The sequence below is a fragment of the Salmo trutta genome, chromosome 27 (genome assembly GCF_901001165.1).
Source record: "Salmo trutta chromosome 27, fSalTru1.1, whole genome shotgun sequence".
NCBI lineage: Eukaryota > Metazoa > Chordata > Actinopteri > Salmoniformes > Salmonidae > Salmo > Salmo trutta.
The window spans coordinates 10,607,632-10,625,629 of NC_042983.1; the positions used below are offsets into that span (position 1 = coordinate 10,607,632).

Here is a 17,998-nt window from a genome sequence, read left to right on the forward strand (position 1 = left end):
GAGTTGGTCTGCTGGTTGTGGTTTTTGGGTTGTGGATTTCATATACATTAATGTATATATCACGCTGCTGGTAGTGGGTTACAATTAATTTATATCTAATCTATCCCGGCTGACCTTGGAGGCATTTTGAAAATGACATATTTTTGTTTTGCAATTTGAATTTTTCACGCTATGTGGCAGCAAAGGCCCACAAATGTATTGAATGAGAACTGTGTGGGTGTGTGTGTGCACGCATGCTTGTGCGTGCATGTGTGCCTCTCCCTCCCCAGCAGCACAGGGATGTGTTCAGCCCTGTGGCGTGACAGGGGCACAGAGCAGTATAAATACTTAATGGCTTCCTGCAGAGTCAGAGTGAAGGGAGAGCAGCACTGCAGACAAAACACAAAAGCTACGTTTTTAATCTTCTCAGGGCGTTTCCCCTCTTTTCTCCTCTTAATATTCAATGTTTATTATAGTAAAATGTCATCCATAGAGCTTCAAAGTCTGAAAGTAGGCTAAGAATGAACTGCAATTTCTACAAAAACATGTGACATAGGCCTACTGTGAAGTAATGTTTTTTTTGTTACTTCATTTGATTCTTGAGTAAGTCTCACCACTGTAGCCCATGCTGGAGCACAGCACTGAGATGTATGACTCATCAAATACCCCTGTAGTGCTGAAAGAGATAAACCAATCTATAGCGATGCAGGTATGCAGCATGTTACATTTCATGCTTGGATTATGACTGCAGTGTTGTGTTTGTGATCTGTGGTATGTGGCATTGCTTCCCCTGCAATATCTGGCACCTGACTTTGCCCAGTCATGCTATATTACGTATTGGGTGCACGGTGGTGTGATGTCTTGCTGTACTGTCTGTCAGTGGCAGGATTTGGCTGGGATTCCTCAGGAGCTCCAACACGACTGCAGGGCTCTGGGACATCTGCAATGCAGAAGTCTATATAAATAGCGGTGGAGAAAGGGCGCCAGAGAAACTGAAAGAGAGGGGGAGAGAAAGAAAGAAAGAAAGAAAGAAAGAGAGAGAGAGAGAGAGAGAGAGAGAGAGAGAGAGAGAGAGAGAGAGAGAGAGAGAGAGAGAGAGAGAGAGAAAGAGAGAGAGAGAGAAAGAGAGAGAAAGAGAGAGAAAGAGAGAGAGAAAGAGAGAAAATGAAAGAGAGAGAGAAAGAAAGAAAGAAAGAAAGAAAGAAAGAAAGAAAGAGAGATAAAGAGAGCAGGAGATAGAGAGAGAGAAAGGAAAAGAGAGAGAGGCTGAGAAGAGGGTGTGAAAGAGGAGCCGCTGAATTGTGGATACATACTATTATTGTGCGGAAAAAGCAAGAAGACTCTTGGAGGAATACGCTTTTGCTGTAATTTTACCCTCAATTTGCCCATTTTCTTTTTTGACCTGCTGTTTTCTCCATCATCAATATGTTGCTAAAGAAAAGTTAAGAAATCCCTTGGACCATTTGAGAAGCCAAAAAACAGGACTCACCAGTGGATAAAACTGCCCTAAGTGCCAGACTGAAAGACTGTTAAGTCGGTAACTTCGCCTAGATATAATCAGCTTCCCCTGTCACATGTGCTAATGAATTATGTAGTACAGGAGTATGCAAAAACCACAACTAAGCCCAATAAGAGATTGTATTTGAAAATAACAATAATTGAATACCTTGATTACATTGAGACATGATCACATATGTATATTTTTTTTATTTGTGCGACTACTTGGTAACAGATTTCCTAAATGTAAGTAATTATTTTTAGCTGAATTCCTGGTGATTTTACAGTCTTTTTAACTTTGGGGGGGCCATAAAATATCACCCGCAGGGCCGCCTGTTGCCAGCCCATGATGTAACACTTTCCCTGGATACAGGGGAATCTTTTCTCTGATTAGCAGGATGTCTTGGTAAGCTCATTACCTTATTGTAATGTAGTGCCTTCAGAAAGTATCCAGACCCCTTCACTTTTTCCACATTTTGTTACATTACAGTCTTATTCTAAAATGTATTAAATCTGTTTTTTTTTCTCAGCAATCTACACCACACAATGACAAAGTGAAAACAAGTTTTTAGAAATCTTTTATTAAAAATATTATTTATTAAAAATGAAAAACAGAAATACCTTATTTACATAGGTATTCAGACCCTTTGCTCTGAGACTCGAAATTGAGCTCAGGTGCATCCTGTTTCCATTGATCATCCTTGATATTGTCACGTCCTGACCAGCAGAGGGAGTAGTTGTTTAGTATTTTGTTCGGGACGTGGTAGAGGGATGTTTGTTTTGTATGGTGGGGGTTTTGTGTGTGTTGTGGAGGGGTGTTTGATTTATGTCTTCCTGGGTTTTGGGTGTATGTTCTAGGTTAGTATGTTCTAGGTTGTATTTCTGCATTCTGTCTAGTTTAGGTTTTCTATGTTTAGGTTTGGGTGCTGGACTCTCAATTGGAGGCAGGTGTTTCTCGTTGCCTCTGATTGAGAGTCCTATATATGGGTAATTGTTTGGTGTAGTGTTTGTGGGAGATTGTTTCTTGTTTTGCTGAGTGTGCATGACAAGACTGTATTGTTGTTCGTGAGTTCTTAATTTTTGTTATTTTGGTGTTCACTTTATTTTATAATAAATACAAGATGAGCATCCACATTCCTGCTGCGTTTTGGTCCTCCATTCCCGACGACAACCGTTACAGATATGCTTCAACAACTTGATTGGAGTCCACCTGTGGTAAATTCAATTGATTAGACATGATTTGAACATAACAAAATGTGGAAAATGTCAAGGGGTCTGAATACTTTCCGAAGGCACTGTATAACAGTAATAGCATTTCATATAATTAGGCTACTGACCCTTTCCCAATGTCTTAGTGAACCATACTGGTGATACAGGGATAAGCAGTGGCAAGGTCAGAGAACTGTCTCCCTGCCAGTAACCATCTTTCATTTAGTTTCTAGTGGAAATGTAATTATTGGGCCATCAACATTGTTAGCGAGTTCTGAAGCCAAGATTTACGACCTTATCGCAACAGGTCTCGGGAGTGCAGTAAGAAGAAGATGCAATTAAATCATGTATGCATCTCAAGAACAGCAATTTTGCTGACGGCATATCTCCCCACGCCGTGCCGAGCTGCATGGCCGCCAGACAAATCAACGACAGCTCCACCACGGCCCAACCACAGACCACAGAAAGGGATTGATCACATTGCAAAATTATTTTATCAATCTGTCCGATTACTGTGCTATGTTTTGCTGTGTGCATGTCTTTTTTTCAATTTTTTTTACTATCCTTGTGGGGACCAGAAGTCCTCAAAAGGATAGTAAAACAAGGAAAATTCGGACAAGTGGGGACATTTCGACGCCCACAAGGAAAAAGGCTTTTTTAGGCTCATGGGTTAAATTTAGGGTTAGGGATTAGGGGTTATGGTTAGGAGTTATGGTTAAGTTCATGGCTAGGGTAATATTTAGGGTTAGGTTAAGGGTGTGTGTGTGTGTGTCAAAACAGGTTCTCATATCCCAGGCCACCATACATGCATGGCTATAACGGTTTAAATGTGTTCTTTATCTCAAATGAATCACAGCAAACCATAGGAAATCATTCAAAAGTATCAAATAAGGCAATCATTCAAAAGTATCAAATAAGGCACATACTATCTTAAATAAGGGATCTCTCTGTCTCTGCTTCTTCTTGTTATTTTCTGTTGTCACTCAGTTTGTCTGTGCTTCTTGTTCTCCTCTGTCACTCGGTTTGTCTGTGCTTCTCCTTGTTCTCCTCTTCTGTCTGTCACAGTGTGTTTGCGCTTCTTGTTCTCCTCTGCTTTCACTCTTGTCTGTCTGTGCTGAGCCCAGCCACATCCTCGTTGTGAATGAGTAAACACATATATACTGTATGTTTTATTGTACTACATGATGACTTGTGTTTAATAAAAGCACTGTATTAATGTCTAGATGTTTATTGGCTTCTGTGTTATAAAACTACTTTTTAGGCTATATTACAAGTTAGTGCCTGTCATGTGTGTTTCCCCTGAATCCCCCCTTCCTTAATTAAGTGTTAATTAGCCTCCTATTTCATACAATATACAGCCAAAATATGAACTGGCAGCAGTAGGCTACATCTGTTTGTGTGACAGTGTGCCTCCCTCTGTTTTCTTCCTACAGCGACTGCACTGTCCTCTGCTGCCCCAGCAGCTGATGATCTGTCTGTGCTAAAGCCTGGCATCATTTCTCACAGTCACAGCACTCAGACCAGCAGAATAACCAGAACTTTTAGAAAATAAGTTGTTCAATTTTACACACTCAGCAGCGTTGGCCTCAATAGCCATTTTTTGGTGTCTAACTTTTTTCGACACCACCTTTTACAATCCATGATCTTGGCTGACTAACTGATGACAGAAAGTCAGAGTGGGTCTCTTTTCTGATGAACTGTTTGACTGAATGTGAATTTGTGCAACCTCAGTTCGGCCAATCAGAAAACCGGGGACCAGTCATTGCACACTGATCAGCCAAATGCTCATTATAGATTATTATGACAACAGAGAAAATGTGAAAAAATCATTAAAGAAATCTTAACAGGCCCTTGGGCCATAGGCAATGACACTTTTTTTTGCCGGCCCATCTGGCATTTGCCAGAATTGCCAGGTGGCTAATCCACCCTGTGTGTGTGTGTGTGTGTCTTCTATTTCAATCCCACTGCAGAGTGATGTGTCGCTGGACTCTCCTCATTCACCCCACCGGCCCTGCCAACCCATAACTCTCTCCATGGCACACGGACAACAGCGAATCAGTCATTCTGTGCCTTGGCTTGCATACAGATGCAAAGGTTGATGTTTGCATGGCCACACATGCACTGCATACACACGTGGGGAAGCTACTCTGAAAATCTAGTTTACCAAGCTACCAATTACATCACACTGGAAGAAGTTAAGCTACACTAAAGCTACCCTTAAGACAACTATAGTTTACTTCACTAAAGTTACTTTGAAAAAGTAGCTCATTACATCCAAACTACTTTGTAAATATTTATATGTACAGTGGGGGAAAAAAGTATTTGATCCCCTGCTGATTTTGTACGTTCCCCACTGACAAAGAAAGGATCAGTCTATAATTTTAATGGTAGGTTTATTTGAACAGTTAGAGACAGAATAACAACAAAAATATCCAGAAAAACGCATGTCAGAAATGTTAGAAATTGATTTGCATTTTAATGAGGGAAATAAGTATTTGACCCCCTCTCAATCAGAAACATTTCTAGCTCCCAGGTGTCTTTTATACAGGTAACGAGCTGAGATTAGGAGCACACTCTTAAAGGGAGTGCTCCTAACCGCAGCTTGTTACCTGTAAAAAAGACACCTGTCCACAGAAGCAATCAATCAATCAGATTCCAAACTCTCCACCATGGCCAAGACCAAAGAGTTCTCCAAGGATGTCAGGGATAGGATTGTAGACCTACACAAGGCTGGAATGGGCTACAAGACCATCGCCAAGCAGCTTGGTGAGAAGGTGACAACATTTGGTGTGATTATTCGCAAATGGAAGAAACACAAAAGAACTGTCAATATCCCTCGGCCTGGGGCTCCATGCAAGATCTCACCGCGTGGAGTTGCAATGATCATGAGAACGGTGAGGAATCAGCCCAGAACTACACGGGAGGATCTTGTCAATGATCTCAAGGCAGCTGGGACCATAGTCACCAAGAAAACAATTGGTAACACACCATGCCGTGAAGGACTGAAATCCTGCAGCGCCTGCAAGGTCCCCCTGCTCAAGAATACATATACATGTCCGTCCGAAGTTTGCCAATGAACATCTGGATGACTCAGAGGACAACTGGTGAAAGTGTTGTGGTCAGATGAGACCAAAATTGAGCTCTTTGGCATCAACTCAACTCGCCGTGTTTGGAGGAGGAGGAATGCTGCCTATGACCCCAAGGACACCATCTCCACCGTCAAACATGGAGGTGGAAACATTATGCTTTGGGGGTGTTTTTCTGCTAAGGGGACAGGACAACTTCACCGCATCAAAGGGACGATGGACGGGGCCATGTACCGTCAAATCTTGGGTGAGAACCTCCTTCCCTCAGCCAGGGCATTGAAAATGGGTCGTGGATGGGTATTTCAGCATGACAATGACCCAAAACACACGGCCAAGGCAACAAAGGAGTGGCTCAAGAAGAAGCACATTAAGGTCCTGGAGTGGCCTAGCCAGTCTCCAGACCTTAATCCCATAGAAAATCTGTGGAGGGAGCTGAAGGTTCGAGTTGCCAAACGTCAGCCTCGAAACCTTAATGACTTGGAGAAGATCTGCAAAGAGGAGTGGGACAAAATCCCTCCTGAGATGTGTGCAAACCTGGTGGCCAACTACAAGAAACGTCTGACCTCTGTGATTGCCAACAAGGGTTTTGCCACCAAGTACTAAGTGATGTTTTACAGAGGGGTCAAATACTTACTTCTTCATTAAAATGCAAATCATTTTATAACATTTTTGACATGCGTTTTTCTGGATTTTTTTGTTGTTATTCTGTCTCTCACTGTTCAAATAAACCTACTATTAAAATTATAGACTGATAATTTCTTTGTAAGTGGGCAAACGCACAAAATCAGCAGGGGATCAAATACTTTTTCCCCCCACTGTAAATCTGAAATGTCATAGATGACCAATTGCAAGAACAGTTCACTTTGGGGTCATAATGTTAACAGAATGTGTAATTTAGCCAATTAAAAGTGTGAGAAAAGAAGGTCTGATGCTGAAAAAGAAAGGACATTATTGCCTACTTCACCCATATTTGATTTGATTTTTGCGAGAAAAAAAGTAGTGTGTAGTTCCAGTAGTTAGCTACACCACTACATGGCAAAAAAACTACTAAAAACACTACCTAGATTAGAATTTAGTTCAACTACAACCACGCTACTGCAAAATGTAGTTAAATGATTAGTTGAACTACATATAGTTCACTAATCCCCAACACTGACACACGCATACACAGAGAGAGCGAGAGACAGATGCATAGAGGAGTTGTTTTACAGTACATTTAGACTGTCGCTATAAGCGTTCTCACAGTACAGTTTACCATAATCTAGTTCATATGATACCAAGGTCTTACGTTTCCTCTTACAGGCGTCGTCTTTTTTTCTGTTTCATTGATCTGGCCTTTTTGCTGATGATGGCCTTTTGCCAATGCGCTGATGCCTATTTGCCCACACAGTATTACTGAGTGGCTGTGCAAGGAGTAAAGATTTCCGTTCTGAGATAAAGTATTTGCTTCTGACAGCAGCGCTGGTGGACACTGCTACTGTCATCCATCTTGCGTTCTCCTCCCATCCTATACCTTCGAGTCAGACAGGCAGCAGAGAAAGAGAATGCTGAGATGGGGAGATATCGTTTGCGTCCCAAATGGCACCCTATTCCCTATAGGCCCTGGTCAAAAGTGGTGCACTAAATAGGGAATAGGGTGACATTTGGGACAAAGACATCCAACTCATCTAGAGACCCAACTGACTTCATACAATACATCACTTTAAGTTCGGTGGGGCAGTTTGTAGAACTTTCCCCCAACTAACTACACGACAGTAATACATCATGTCTACTTCACATTATCATAGCAACCTGTCAGTGAGTGATATGTAACTGTGATGTGTTATTGTATGGTATAGTCATTACTGGTTGGACAACCCAAATTGCTATACCATATCAGCTATTATAGTTTATAGCTTATTCTAGGATTGCCTATTGCTCTCAGGTCAGTGAGTTGGTGAAATTAGTTGTCAGCAGCATGACTGCCAATAATATATGCTATGTCATCCTAATGGTTCAGCAAAGCAGGATGGGCAGGCAGTTCAAGTAAAGTCCATGTATTGATTTGTTCTTTTTGTGGACTATTATTTATCTCTTTTGCCATGTCCATTAGTGAAGTAATGAGTTGATATCATGGTATGTTTCACTTTACAGCTAGAATCCTGAGTTGCTACATCAATTTTTTGACTTTTAAATTAATAATATAGTACAAACCCATCTATTCTTGAAGAATATAACTTAGAAATGCTTCATGTGTTGAGAACCTACTCATTCAAGGGTTTTGTCTTTATTTGTACTATTTTCTACATTGTAGAATAATAGTGAAGACATCAAAACTATGAAATAACATATGGAATCATGTAGAAACCAAAAAAGCGTTAAACAAATCAAAATATATTTTATATTTGAGATTCTTCAAAGTAGCCACCCATTGTCATGATGACAGCTTTACACACTCTTGGCATTCTCTCAACCAACTTCACCTGGAATGCTTTTCCAACAGTCTTGAAGGAGTTCCCACATATGCTGAGCAATTGTTGGCTGCTTTTTCTTCACTCATCCCAAACCATCTCAATTGGGTTGAGGTCGGATGATTGTGGAGGCCAGGTCATCTGATGCAGCATCACTCTCATTCTTGATCAAATTTCCCTTACGCAGCCTGGAGGTGTGTTGTGTCATTGTTCTGTTGAAAACAAATGATAGTCCCACTAAGCGCAAACCAGATGGGATGGCGTATCGCTGCAGAATGCTGTGTTAGCCATGCTGCTTAAGTGCGCCTTGAATTCTAAATAAATCACTGACAGTGTCACCAGCAAAGCACCCCTACACCATCAAACCTCCTCTTCCATGCTTCACGGTGGGAACTACACATGAGGAGATCATCCATTCACCTACTCCGCGTCTCACAAAGACACTGCGGTTGGTCATCTGACCAAAGGACAGATTTCCACTGGTCTAATGTCCATTAATTGTGTTTCTTGGCCCAAGCAAGTCTCTTCTTCTTATTGGCTAATACTATAATTCCTATATAATAGATGGTCAGTCCTTGCATCCATAGAATGAACTTGAGACAGGTTTGCTCCAGGTCCATACCTCAGCTTTTTACCAAACTGAGGTGGGATTAACGCTTTATTATTGTTTCAACAAAGGATTCTAGCTTTAACATTTGTCATGTATACTGCATGCATTTTCAATGCAAAATGCTACAAATATTATAGTATTGTTTTTCGATTTGCCCTTCTTGTTCTAACCTGGCTGTGCCCAGTCAGAAAATGTTTCAAGTTTTAATGTCACATATACTCTTAGAAAAAAAGTTGCTATCCATAACCTTAAAGGGTTCTTCGGCTGTCCCCATAGGAGAACCATTTGAAGAACACTTTTTGGTTGCAGGTAGAACCTGTTTGGGTCCATGTAGAACCCTTTCTACAGAGGTTCTACCTGGAAACAAAAACAGGTCTACCTTGAACCAAAAGGGGTTCTATCTAGAACAAAAAAAGTGTTCTCCAATTGGGACAGCCAAAGAACCCTTTTGGAACCCTTTTTTCTAGGAGTCTACACAAGTACAGTGAAATGTCTTTCTTGCAAGCTTTAACCCCAACAATGCAGTAATCAATGACAACGTAATACAAAAAGTAACAAGGTAGAACAAAAACACACACAATCTATAAATAAGAAGAACACAATAAGTAAGTAATAATACTATATACAGGGTCAGTTCCAGTACCACATGTACAATGTACAGAGAAACTGTAGCTTATGTAGTATGGTTTTGATGTTACCATAATAATTGAAGACACTGACGATGGTTGTGAGTGTTTGGTTAATAAATCGCTTTATTTGGCTTTGGGAGGAATATCACTGCATGAGACAGCAGCACATAGTCACAGTAGAGTAGCAGAATGAATGGTCTGTGTCAACACTCCTGAACCACCTCGGAAACATGTGAACTGCAAGTGAAAAGGTTGTTTTATTGTTTTGATCATGGTTAAGGCAATTATCTTTTTTAACACTCAACAAGCAAAATCTATCGCATCCCCGGTTTTCAACCTCCCAAGAATCAAGCCATGCAGTCAACGCTTGTCAATTGATTCATTTCTCAAGGAAAGGAAAAAGGAGTGATATCTACAACGGTTAAGGATAAGGCCTTCCACAGTGTGTGCCAGTCTCAAAAAAAGAACATTTAACATTCTGTGAAGCTATACATTTGCCCACGGTAAGTTTACAAACATTTTGGAGGACATTTTACTACAGTATAGGATTCTAGAGTACATTCCATTTGGGGTTTTCCATGTATTTTTCTTTCCCTAAACATACTTCCTGCAACACTATTCCTTTTATCACTGTAAATCATAAATGTCTCCTTCTTTAACATTTTCACTCATTCTTTATGACCTTACATATCCGTGCAGTCACTCACTGTATCCTGACCCACAAATAGTCCTGATATCGATAGCTTAGCACCATGATGGAAGCTAGCCAGCCATACAACTTACAGTATGCTATTATGGTCCTTCTCGTACAGCTATGATATGTCTGCCTAGGGTATCCTGTGTACATACTGTTGCTGTCCATCTCAGACTGCAGTGGTGGTTGTGGTAGTGGTGCTGGTGGGGTGTGTGTGTGTGTGTGTGGGGGGGGGGGGGGGTTATATGGTGATAATAGCCCTTATCTGTGGCGCAGCACCATGTGACCGCCCATGAACCCAGTGGCGTCTGCACCGTCTGCCACTTGGTCCTGCAGTCCACATGAGGCTGCTTAAGGGGAGGACGGCTCATACTGACTGGAATGGAGTGAATGGAATGGTGTGTTTGATACCATTCCATTCCAGCCATTACTATGAGACCGTACTCCCCAATTAAGGTGCCACTGGCCGGCCACCTGTGATGCAGTCAGAGTGGAGGCCTGTCTCTCACTCATTGTCACCTCCAGCTGTCCTTCACAGCAGCCACAGGCCTCTTAACTGTCTGGAGCAGAGCACACTGCTAAAAGCAAACACAGGCTGCATCCCGATGGGCTCTGATCAAAAGTAGTGCAGAGAATACGGAATAGGGTACCGTTTGGGACTTAACAACACACACTCTACCACTCAAACCACCAGCCAGAAGGTTGTAGGGTACAGAGCACTAAACGACCACAGATAATAAACAAACAAGACTTAGACCGCTCTGGGGAAAGGAAGGGACTAGGAGAGACATTTACCTCAGGTTTAGAGAGAGTTATCTTACTTTGAGGGCATATCCATTCAGTGACAAATGAATCAATCAAGAGAGGGTATTTCAGCATCAAATATAAGGGTATAGTGTGATAAATAGCATCATTTTAAAACTCTAAACTTTTCATTCCTGAAAGGTGTGCTTCTGAACACAGAAGAGGTGCTGCACAATGCACTTATCTCCTACCTTTGAAATTAGAACCCTCCCAAATAAACGCTATGATTTCATGTACTTTTTTCTAGAATCCATGTTGTCATGCCGTGCTTTGACATTCGCAGTGACACAGAGAGAGGGGGGAAGGTGAGCGGTGAAATATTTACTTTTCTGGTGATGAAAAGTGATGGAAAAGAAAGTGGGTCAATGGACAGAACATTCTATATCTTTCTCCTGTGAATGAAAAAGAGTGGAGGGAGGAGCATTCAGTGTGCCAGTTTGTATCTCCAGCTCAGAATACGGTATTGCACCCATGGGCATGATGTGGATTTCTGTGTCCCCAATATTATACGCTAACATTCATGAAAAGGTTTAAAGAGCATTTTCTACAATGAAATTCCCTTAGATGTTTCCAACTTTTTTTTAAAATGTATTTCTTCAAAAAGCACCTTAAATGTTGGACTGGTAAAAGTTGGTAAAGCTCTATGCTCTAGACCTCTGTGCATATAGTAGGCATAGTCTGTGTGCTGCTACCAGTATCCTACTATTACTTTCAAGATTACAATTGAATTGCTCTTAATAACCACATCTCATATCATTTATGGCACATAAAGACGGGACCTTACTGAGCGATATCATCCCTGACTTCTTAATCTGACGTCATACTTGCTTTAAGGCATTCTCTTTTGCTGACCGATTGGCTTAATACTGTAATGTTGACCACCTTCTCTCTGCTCCCTGTGGTAACCGTCATCTATGGAGTAAAACCGTGACATAGAATCCTGGGAAAATGTAGCTACATGTTTATCTTCTGGCAGGGTAATACACCTCTCTGCATTGTCTGTCTTTCTATTTTCCACCACACAGCTGATTATTGATACCCAGAGAACGAGAGGAGAAGGTACATGTGTATGAGGCATCTGGCGTGAGTACGGTGTGTGTGCGTGTGTGTCCTTGTGAATCAGAAATGAGGTGACAGCGAAGGGATCCATATGAGTGAATGAGTGGACTGTAGTAGGGCAAAAGGCATTGATGATCAATGACACAACCAGTTTAGCTCTTGGTGCTCTTGCTGGGAGCACCCCCCTTCTCTTCCTTCTTCTTTTGAACATCCTCCTCCTCTTCCTCATCTTCATCTCCCTCTCCATTCACCACCGCATTCTCATCTCCATTCTCCTCTCCATCCCCTCCCTCCTCTCCTTCCTCCTCTTCCTCCTTCTCTTCCTCATCCTCCTCCTTCTCTGGTTCCTCAGGCTTGGCTCCCCTCATCCTGTAAGGGGCGGAGGAACCCAGGGCGTAGGAGCGGCTGGACGAATACGAGAAGCCAGAGTAGCCTGACTGCAAGATATTTCCGCCAACTGTACTCAGACGGCACTCTTCACCTTCCAGCAGCTTCCTGAAGAGGGGGGTGAAGATGGAGAGATGTAGAGGAAGAGAGAGTCAGTTTACAAACATTTATTAAATTCTATTGCTGTGCTGACTAGGTATTCAAATGTTTAGAAAAGGGGGGGTGCTCATAAATCGTTCAAAGAGACACTGTGGTGCATCAACAGTGGCCTGATTGCTGAGCTGACTAAAATACTGACTAAATCAGAGGAAGAGAGTCAGTTTACAAATGTATCAAACTCCAACCGTTCATACTTTTCAAAGCACTGCTGGCTTGGAATTCAGATGTTTAAAAGGTGTTCAGAGTACAGGAAAGGCACTGTGGTTTGGATCAACGATATGCTGAATGCAGACTTAACATTATCAGACATATAGACTTAGACTAGGTGATGACTAACCTGTAAGCAGCGATCTCAATGTCCAGGGCCATCTTGACATTCAACAGGTCCTGGTACTCACGCAAGTGACGGGACATCTCCCCCTTGGTGCTGCGGAGGGCAGACTCAAGCTCTTGGATGGTTTCCTGCAGGCCGATTAACATCAGAATGTGTTACTAATGATAAATACTTCACTATGTTCATTTCCTAATACCTCACAACGTACATTTCCTAATATCTTTTTACATGTGTTGTGCTACAGTGCAATTGAAATGCCATCACAAATACCATCTGTGATATACACCTGTTACTTAGGAGGGGATAATTCTGTAGAATCCACAGGGTAAACCCTGTACTGTAGCAATTACTGTAGTATACAGTAATAGCCAGCCTGTCCTACTCCACATACCTGCATCTCTCCCATCTCGTTGCTATGGCGGTCCTCCATCTCAGCCATCTGCCTCTCCAGGGCCTCATTGTGGCCCCTGAGAGCCTCGATCTCCAGGCTGCGGGCCTGCACCTGCCTGCGATACTCATTTAGCTCCTCCCTGCTATGCTTCACCTGGTCCTGGTTGCGGGAGGCCGCCTCATTCACACTAGCAAACTTAGAGCGGTACCACTCCTCGGCCTGGTTCTGATTCTTGGCTGACAGGACCTCGTACTGGGCACGGATGTCCTTCAGGGCCACGGCCAGGTCGGGTTTACCATCCCTCATGTCCATCTCCACTGAAACCTGGGACCAGGCAGGGACAGAGGGGTTAGTTAGGGTTGGGTATGGTTACCAGGTGTGAAGAGAATGCGTCAATGGCTAAATATATACATATTTGTAGTGTAGCGGAGATTGAAATATGATAATATTTTGCTTTAGTATTCGTTATTATATTATTATTCTTATGTTCGTATTAATTCTAATTTACTGTAAATGTGAAGTAGGCTATTATCATAAATCCAAACCAAAATTGTTGCAACATCCATTTCCCCCACCCCAAATTTTTTTTTCTCTAACTAAATATAGTAAAAGGTTTGATAATCACTATTGAAATCTATGTCAAACCACACAGACCATCATGGGCTCACAGTAGACACATGGGAGCTATGAGCCTTGGGCTAATGTGATCTATCTAGTGAGGTAAAATACTGAGGGCTGATGTATTGAGCGCTGAGTCAGGGCTCTGTGCACCATCATGGGTGTTGCTTTCAATGGCTTCCATGGCAATTATATCTCCAGCAGGGCAATAGAAAAGCCCCTGGAGAAAACAAACACTTAATTATCTTTCCAATAATGAAGATCCTCTGTTGCATCAATTGATATTAAATTGTACATCAGACTTATTTTTTATTTAAAGAAAAGCATTTAGAGTACTATCACCTTATCCAATGATCTATCCAAAATGCCAGTGCCTTCTAAAACACTGTACGCTACAATAGTGTTGTTTAATTGTTACCTTGATGAATGATTATATTGCAATGAACCTTGTGTGGGACAACATGAATCAATACCATGTTGCCAATCTTGTAAATAACAACAGCTAGGCTCTGTGCCAGCGGTAATTAACCTATAGAAATCGTCCTGTAAAATGTGTTCACAAAGTGGGATTGGGATAGTTGATCATCATGAGATTGACTACGTAAAATTCAACAAGGGCATTGATTCATCTTCATTTGTTTTATACGTCCTGAGTTGACCCTATGCTAGGTCGACCACACCTAGATATTGCGCTACTATTTCTCTGCATCATCAGCGGGAGCACCAGCATCCCCATCAACCCAAATGCTCCCCCCCCTCTCTCGATCTCCCTCCCTCTCGATCTCCCTCCCATTCCCTCTCTTTTTAGCACACTGGCTCTTGCTTTAGACTGTATAACACTTTCAGACTATGCACAGAATCGATTTTCAGTAACCATTTACACCATTTCAATTCTATTTTATAGTTATACAACTTCCCTCGTAGTTTATGTATAGTTAGTGTCCTATGTTTGAATTGGCAGAGGAGAGGGACTACTGCATGGTGCTGTTTTACGCAGAACCGCAGTGCCGTAAAATGTACTGCCACTTATCGCAGTGCGCAGTGTTCACTGGCTTCAGCACCAAGGACAGCGCATGTGCTGTGAATTAACTTTGACTCGGTGAATGTGGAGCCACAGTGAATGTGAATGATAAGACAGCCATTTGATAACACGCTATATGAACAGTGTTAGTTATTTGGCACTGGTTATCACCATAAATGATACAAGTTATCATCAAAACATACATTGCCTAACTTTTCCCTTGGTGTATATTTGGTAGGATATTTGGAGGCGGCGTGATGAGGAGATGAGGGTGACAAGTGACAACTGATGGGGGTCATGAAGGGTGAAGTGATGTCGGCACCTGTGTGGCTTGCAGGGAAACCTGCAGCTCTTGCTGCTCCTCCTCGTGCACTTTCCTGAGGAAGGCGATCTCATCCAGCAGTGACTCGACTTTCTTCTCCAGCTCGAGTCGGGACATCGTGGCGTCATCCACGTCCTTACGGTAGCTCTTCAGGGTGCCCTCCGCCTCCTCGCGGAGCCTCGTCTCCTCGTCCAGCTTCTCCTTCATGCGGTCCAGCATCTCGTTCATCTGCACGCAGTCCAGGTGCATCTGGCTCTTTTCGTGCGTCAGCTCCTCGACCCGCGCCCTCAGCTCCCGGATCTCCTGCTCGTACAAGTCGTGCAGACGGGAGGGCTCTGTGTGGCGCTGGCGCAGTAGAGTCACCTCGGCTTCCAGAACCTTGTTCTGCTGCTCCAGGTTGTGGACCTTCTCAATGAAGGAGACGAAGCGGTCGTTCAAGCCCTGGAGCTGCTCCTTCTCGTTGGTGCGGATGATTTTCATCTCGTTGGTGACGGCCGTGGACTGGGTCAAATCCATGGAGTCGGGCATGGAGGAGTGGAAGTTGCGCCCGGCACCCACCTTGCGGTAGCCGGAGGATGTGACCATGGATGGGGAGCCATAGTTGCGGTGTGAGCCGCTGGAGCGGTATCCGCCGGACAGGCGAGAGGGGCTGCTGCCCACCGACATGCGGCCGGAGCTCCGGGGCGCATCCCCGAAGATCTTCCGATAGGAACTGCTGGAGTAGACGTCGCCGGAGTAACTCATGTTTGCAGGTGGAGAAGTGGAACACTAGTCTGACCTTTGCTGCTTGCGGAGTCCCTTCTCACTGCCCCGTGTGAGAGTGTGTGTGGAGTGTGGGAGTGTGGGAGAGAGAAAGAGAGAGGAAGTGAGATACGAGTGATGTCTGGCAAGACAGGTGCTTTTATAGTGATGAAACTCGAGCATCATTTGACGCAGGGGCAGAAGCAGGGTAAGGGAAACCTGCAAACTCCTGCAAAAAGAACTATTCTCAGGGGAACACGAATTCAACTTGAAAGTATTTCAGGCTAATCCATGCTGTACAGACAAGCCAAGATAGACCTTTGGTCAATACGAGAGCATAAAATGATGACTTACAGGGGACATGTTAAAAATGTTATTTGTAATAAGACCAAACGGCCAGGCCTACTAATATCCTGATGATAATGTTTATACTAAGGGGTTTGAATATCCCCAACAGGTTAAAGCGAAAAATTACTTTATTATTAAATGTTGATACTGAGGCCAACGCAGGACATAATAGGCCAAATTGACATTGCCTAGACCTTTTCTGATTAAGTTTTGTTAAACTTCCCATGCAGGTTATCCGATCCCACTGAACACTGGCATTACAGTGTTGCCGTGCTGTCCCAGCAGTCCAGGCATGGGATCGATGCATGTGAACTGTGTGACAGGACTGAGTACGTCTAAACGGTACTGCTGTATTGCAGTCTGCAGCCATGCACCTTTCGTGCCCGACCACCGCAGTGTCTGAATACAGGAAGAGACACAGACACAAAGGCCTGTTTGCATAAACTCCCCAATGCCCACACATCATATTAAATAACTGCAAGTCACTTAATAGCCTAACACCTATTATCAAGTTTAGCCTATACTACATTGAAAACATAAACCTGTGAAATAGGTCTGTCCTGCAAATATTTTCCAGAATCACAAAGCACTTTTGGGCGATGATTCAGCACATGAGAGAGGATTATTGATGGTGCAGCGCTGTCTTCTTCTCGCGCGATGACTCGACATGCTGGATCTGGCCTTGGCCCTGATCCAGGTTACCGACCACCCCATTTAGAGGGCAAAACACACTGGCCCATAGCTGTCGGGACTGCAGAATGCATAGCCCAATAGCTATCTTATCCCATATAGTAAACGTTCAACACATTTTGAATTTGCATTTCCAATCACCTTTACATTTTTTAAGTATTCAGGAAGATAATAACACATTCTAAGCTACTTGTTTCGTCACTTTTAATGTTGATGAGGTAGCCTTGCCCCTGAATGATATTGATCTCTTGAACTATATGCTATTATAACATTGCAGCAGATTGTAACTTGGGAAACGGCATGTCATGATGGTCAAGTTATTCCTAATCAAATGTAATCCATGTCACTGAGGCTTTACATATGGATCCACAAATGCACGAACAAGGAGTAATCATGGTTATTATCTGAACAGAAAATAAAATACTGTTGAAAAAAGTAACAAATATTTACACTGTAGATGCCTTGTTTACCATGATGTAATACAAATGTTAAAGTCGATGCAACGCATTTGCAAACGTCCCATTTTAACCACTAGAGGGCAGAATATTCTTAGTAATGTGCAACGTCTCCACTTGGCTTTGAGAGACGCCAGGCCAAGTAAACAATGGGATAACCTCATCTCTACTTCTACACTGATCAATCACCATCAGCAGCTAGACAGGCTGTCTATCCTGAGCTCTTCATAAGAAAAAAGGATTGTCCTTATTTCTTTCTTTCATACCATTCATTCTTTCACTCACAACGGTCTCTTCATAGACATCACATTGTTTGCTTATGGAATGTGTTTGAATCCTCTCTCAGTTTTATAGCGGGCAACTCTCAGCTCATATGCTCCCAGACATAATCACCAGACTTCTACCAAAGTCACCTTGACATCCAGAACACAGTGTCACCCACGTGTACAGACATGTACCTTCAGCACTCCCACATAGTTCCAGCCTACACCTCCTCTTTCAAAAACACCTCATCA

At 42.8% G+C, this 17,998-nt stretch overlaps 1 protein-coding gene across 1 annotated transcript; it reads right to left on the reverse strand.

Moving 5' to 3' along the window:
* Positions 1-9,556: 9,556 nt before the first annotated feature.
* On the reverse strand, positions 9,557-16,103 carry LOC115164292 (low molecular weight neuronal intermediate filament). The gene is made up of 4 exons (XM_029716610.1): positions 15,250-16,103; positions 13,289-13,612; positions 12,901-13,025; positions 9,557-12,512 (listed from the first exon to the last, which is right to left on the reverse strand). Exons 1-4 carry the CDS (start codon positions 15,991-15,993, stop codon positions 12,170-12,172), a joined length of 1,536 nt encoding a protein of 511 aa, XP_029572470.1. The 5' UTR covers positions 15,994-16,103; the 3' UTR covers positions 9,557-12,169.
* Positions 16,104-17,998: the final 1,895 nt, after the last annotated feature.

Bases quoted from the DNA above. Each gene is read 5' to 3' on its own strand.
- LOC115164292 (XM_029716610.1), bottom strand. From the start codon at position 15,993: ATGAGTTACTCCGGCGACGTCTACTCCAGCAGTTCCTATCGGAAGATC. The intron at 13,613-15,249 runs GTGCCGACATCA...GCCTGGTCCCAG, and splicing joins TTTCCCTGCAAGCCACACAG to GTTTCAGTGGAGATGGACAT. The intron at 12,513-12,900 runs GTTAGTCATCAC...CCCCCTCTTCAG, and splicing joins ATTGAGATCGCTGCTTACAG to GAAGCTGCTGGAAGGTGAAG.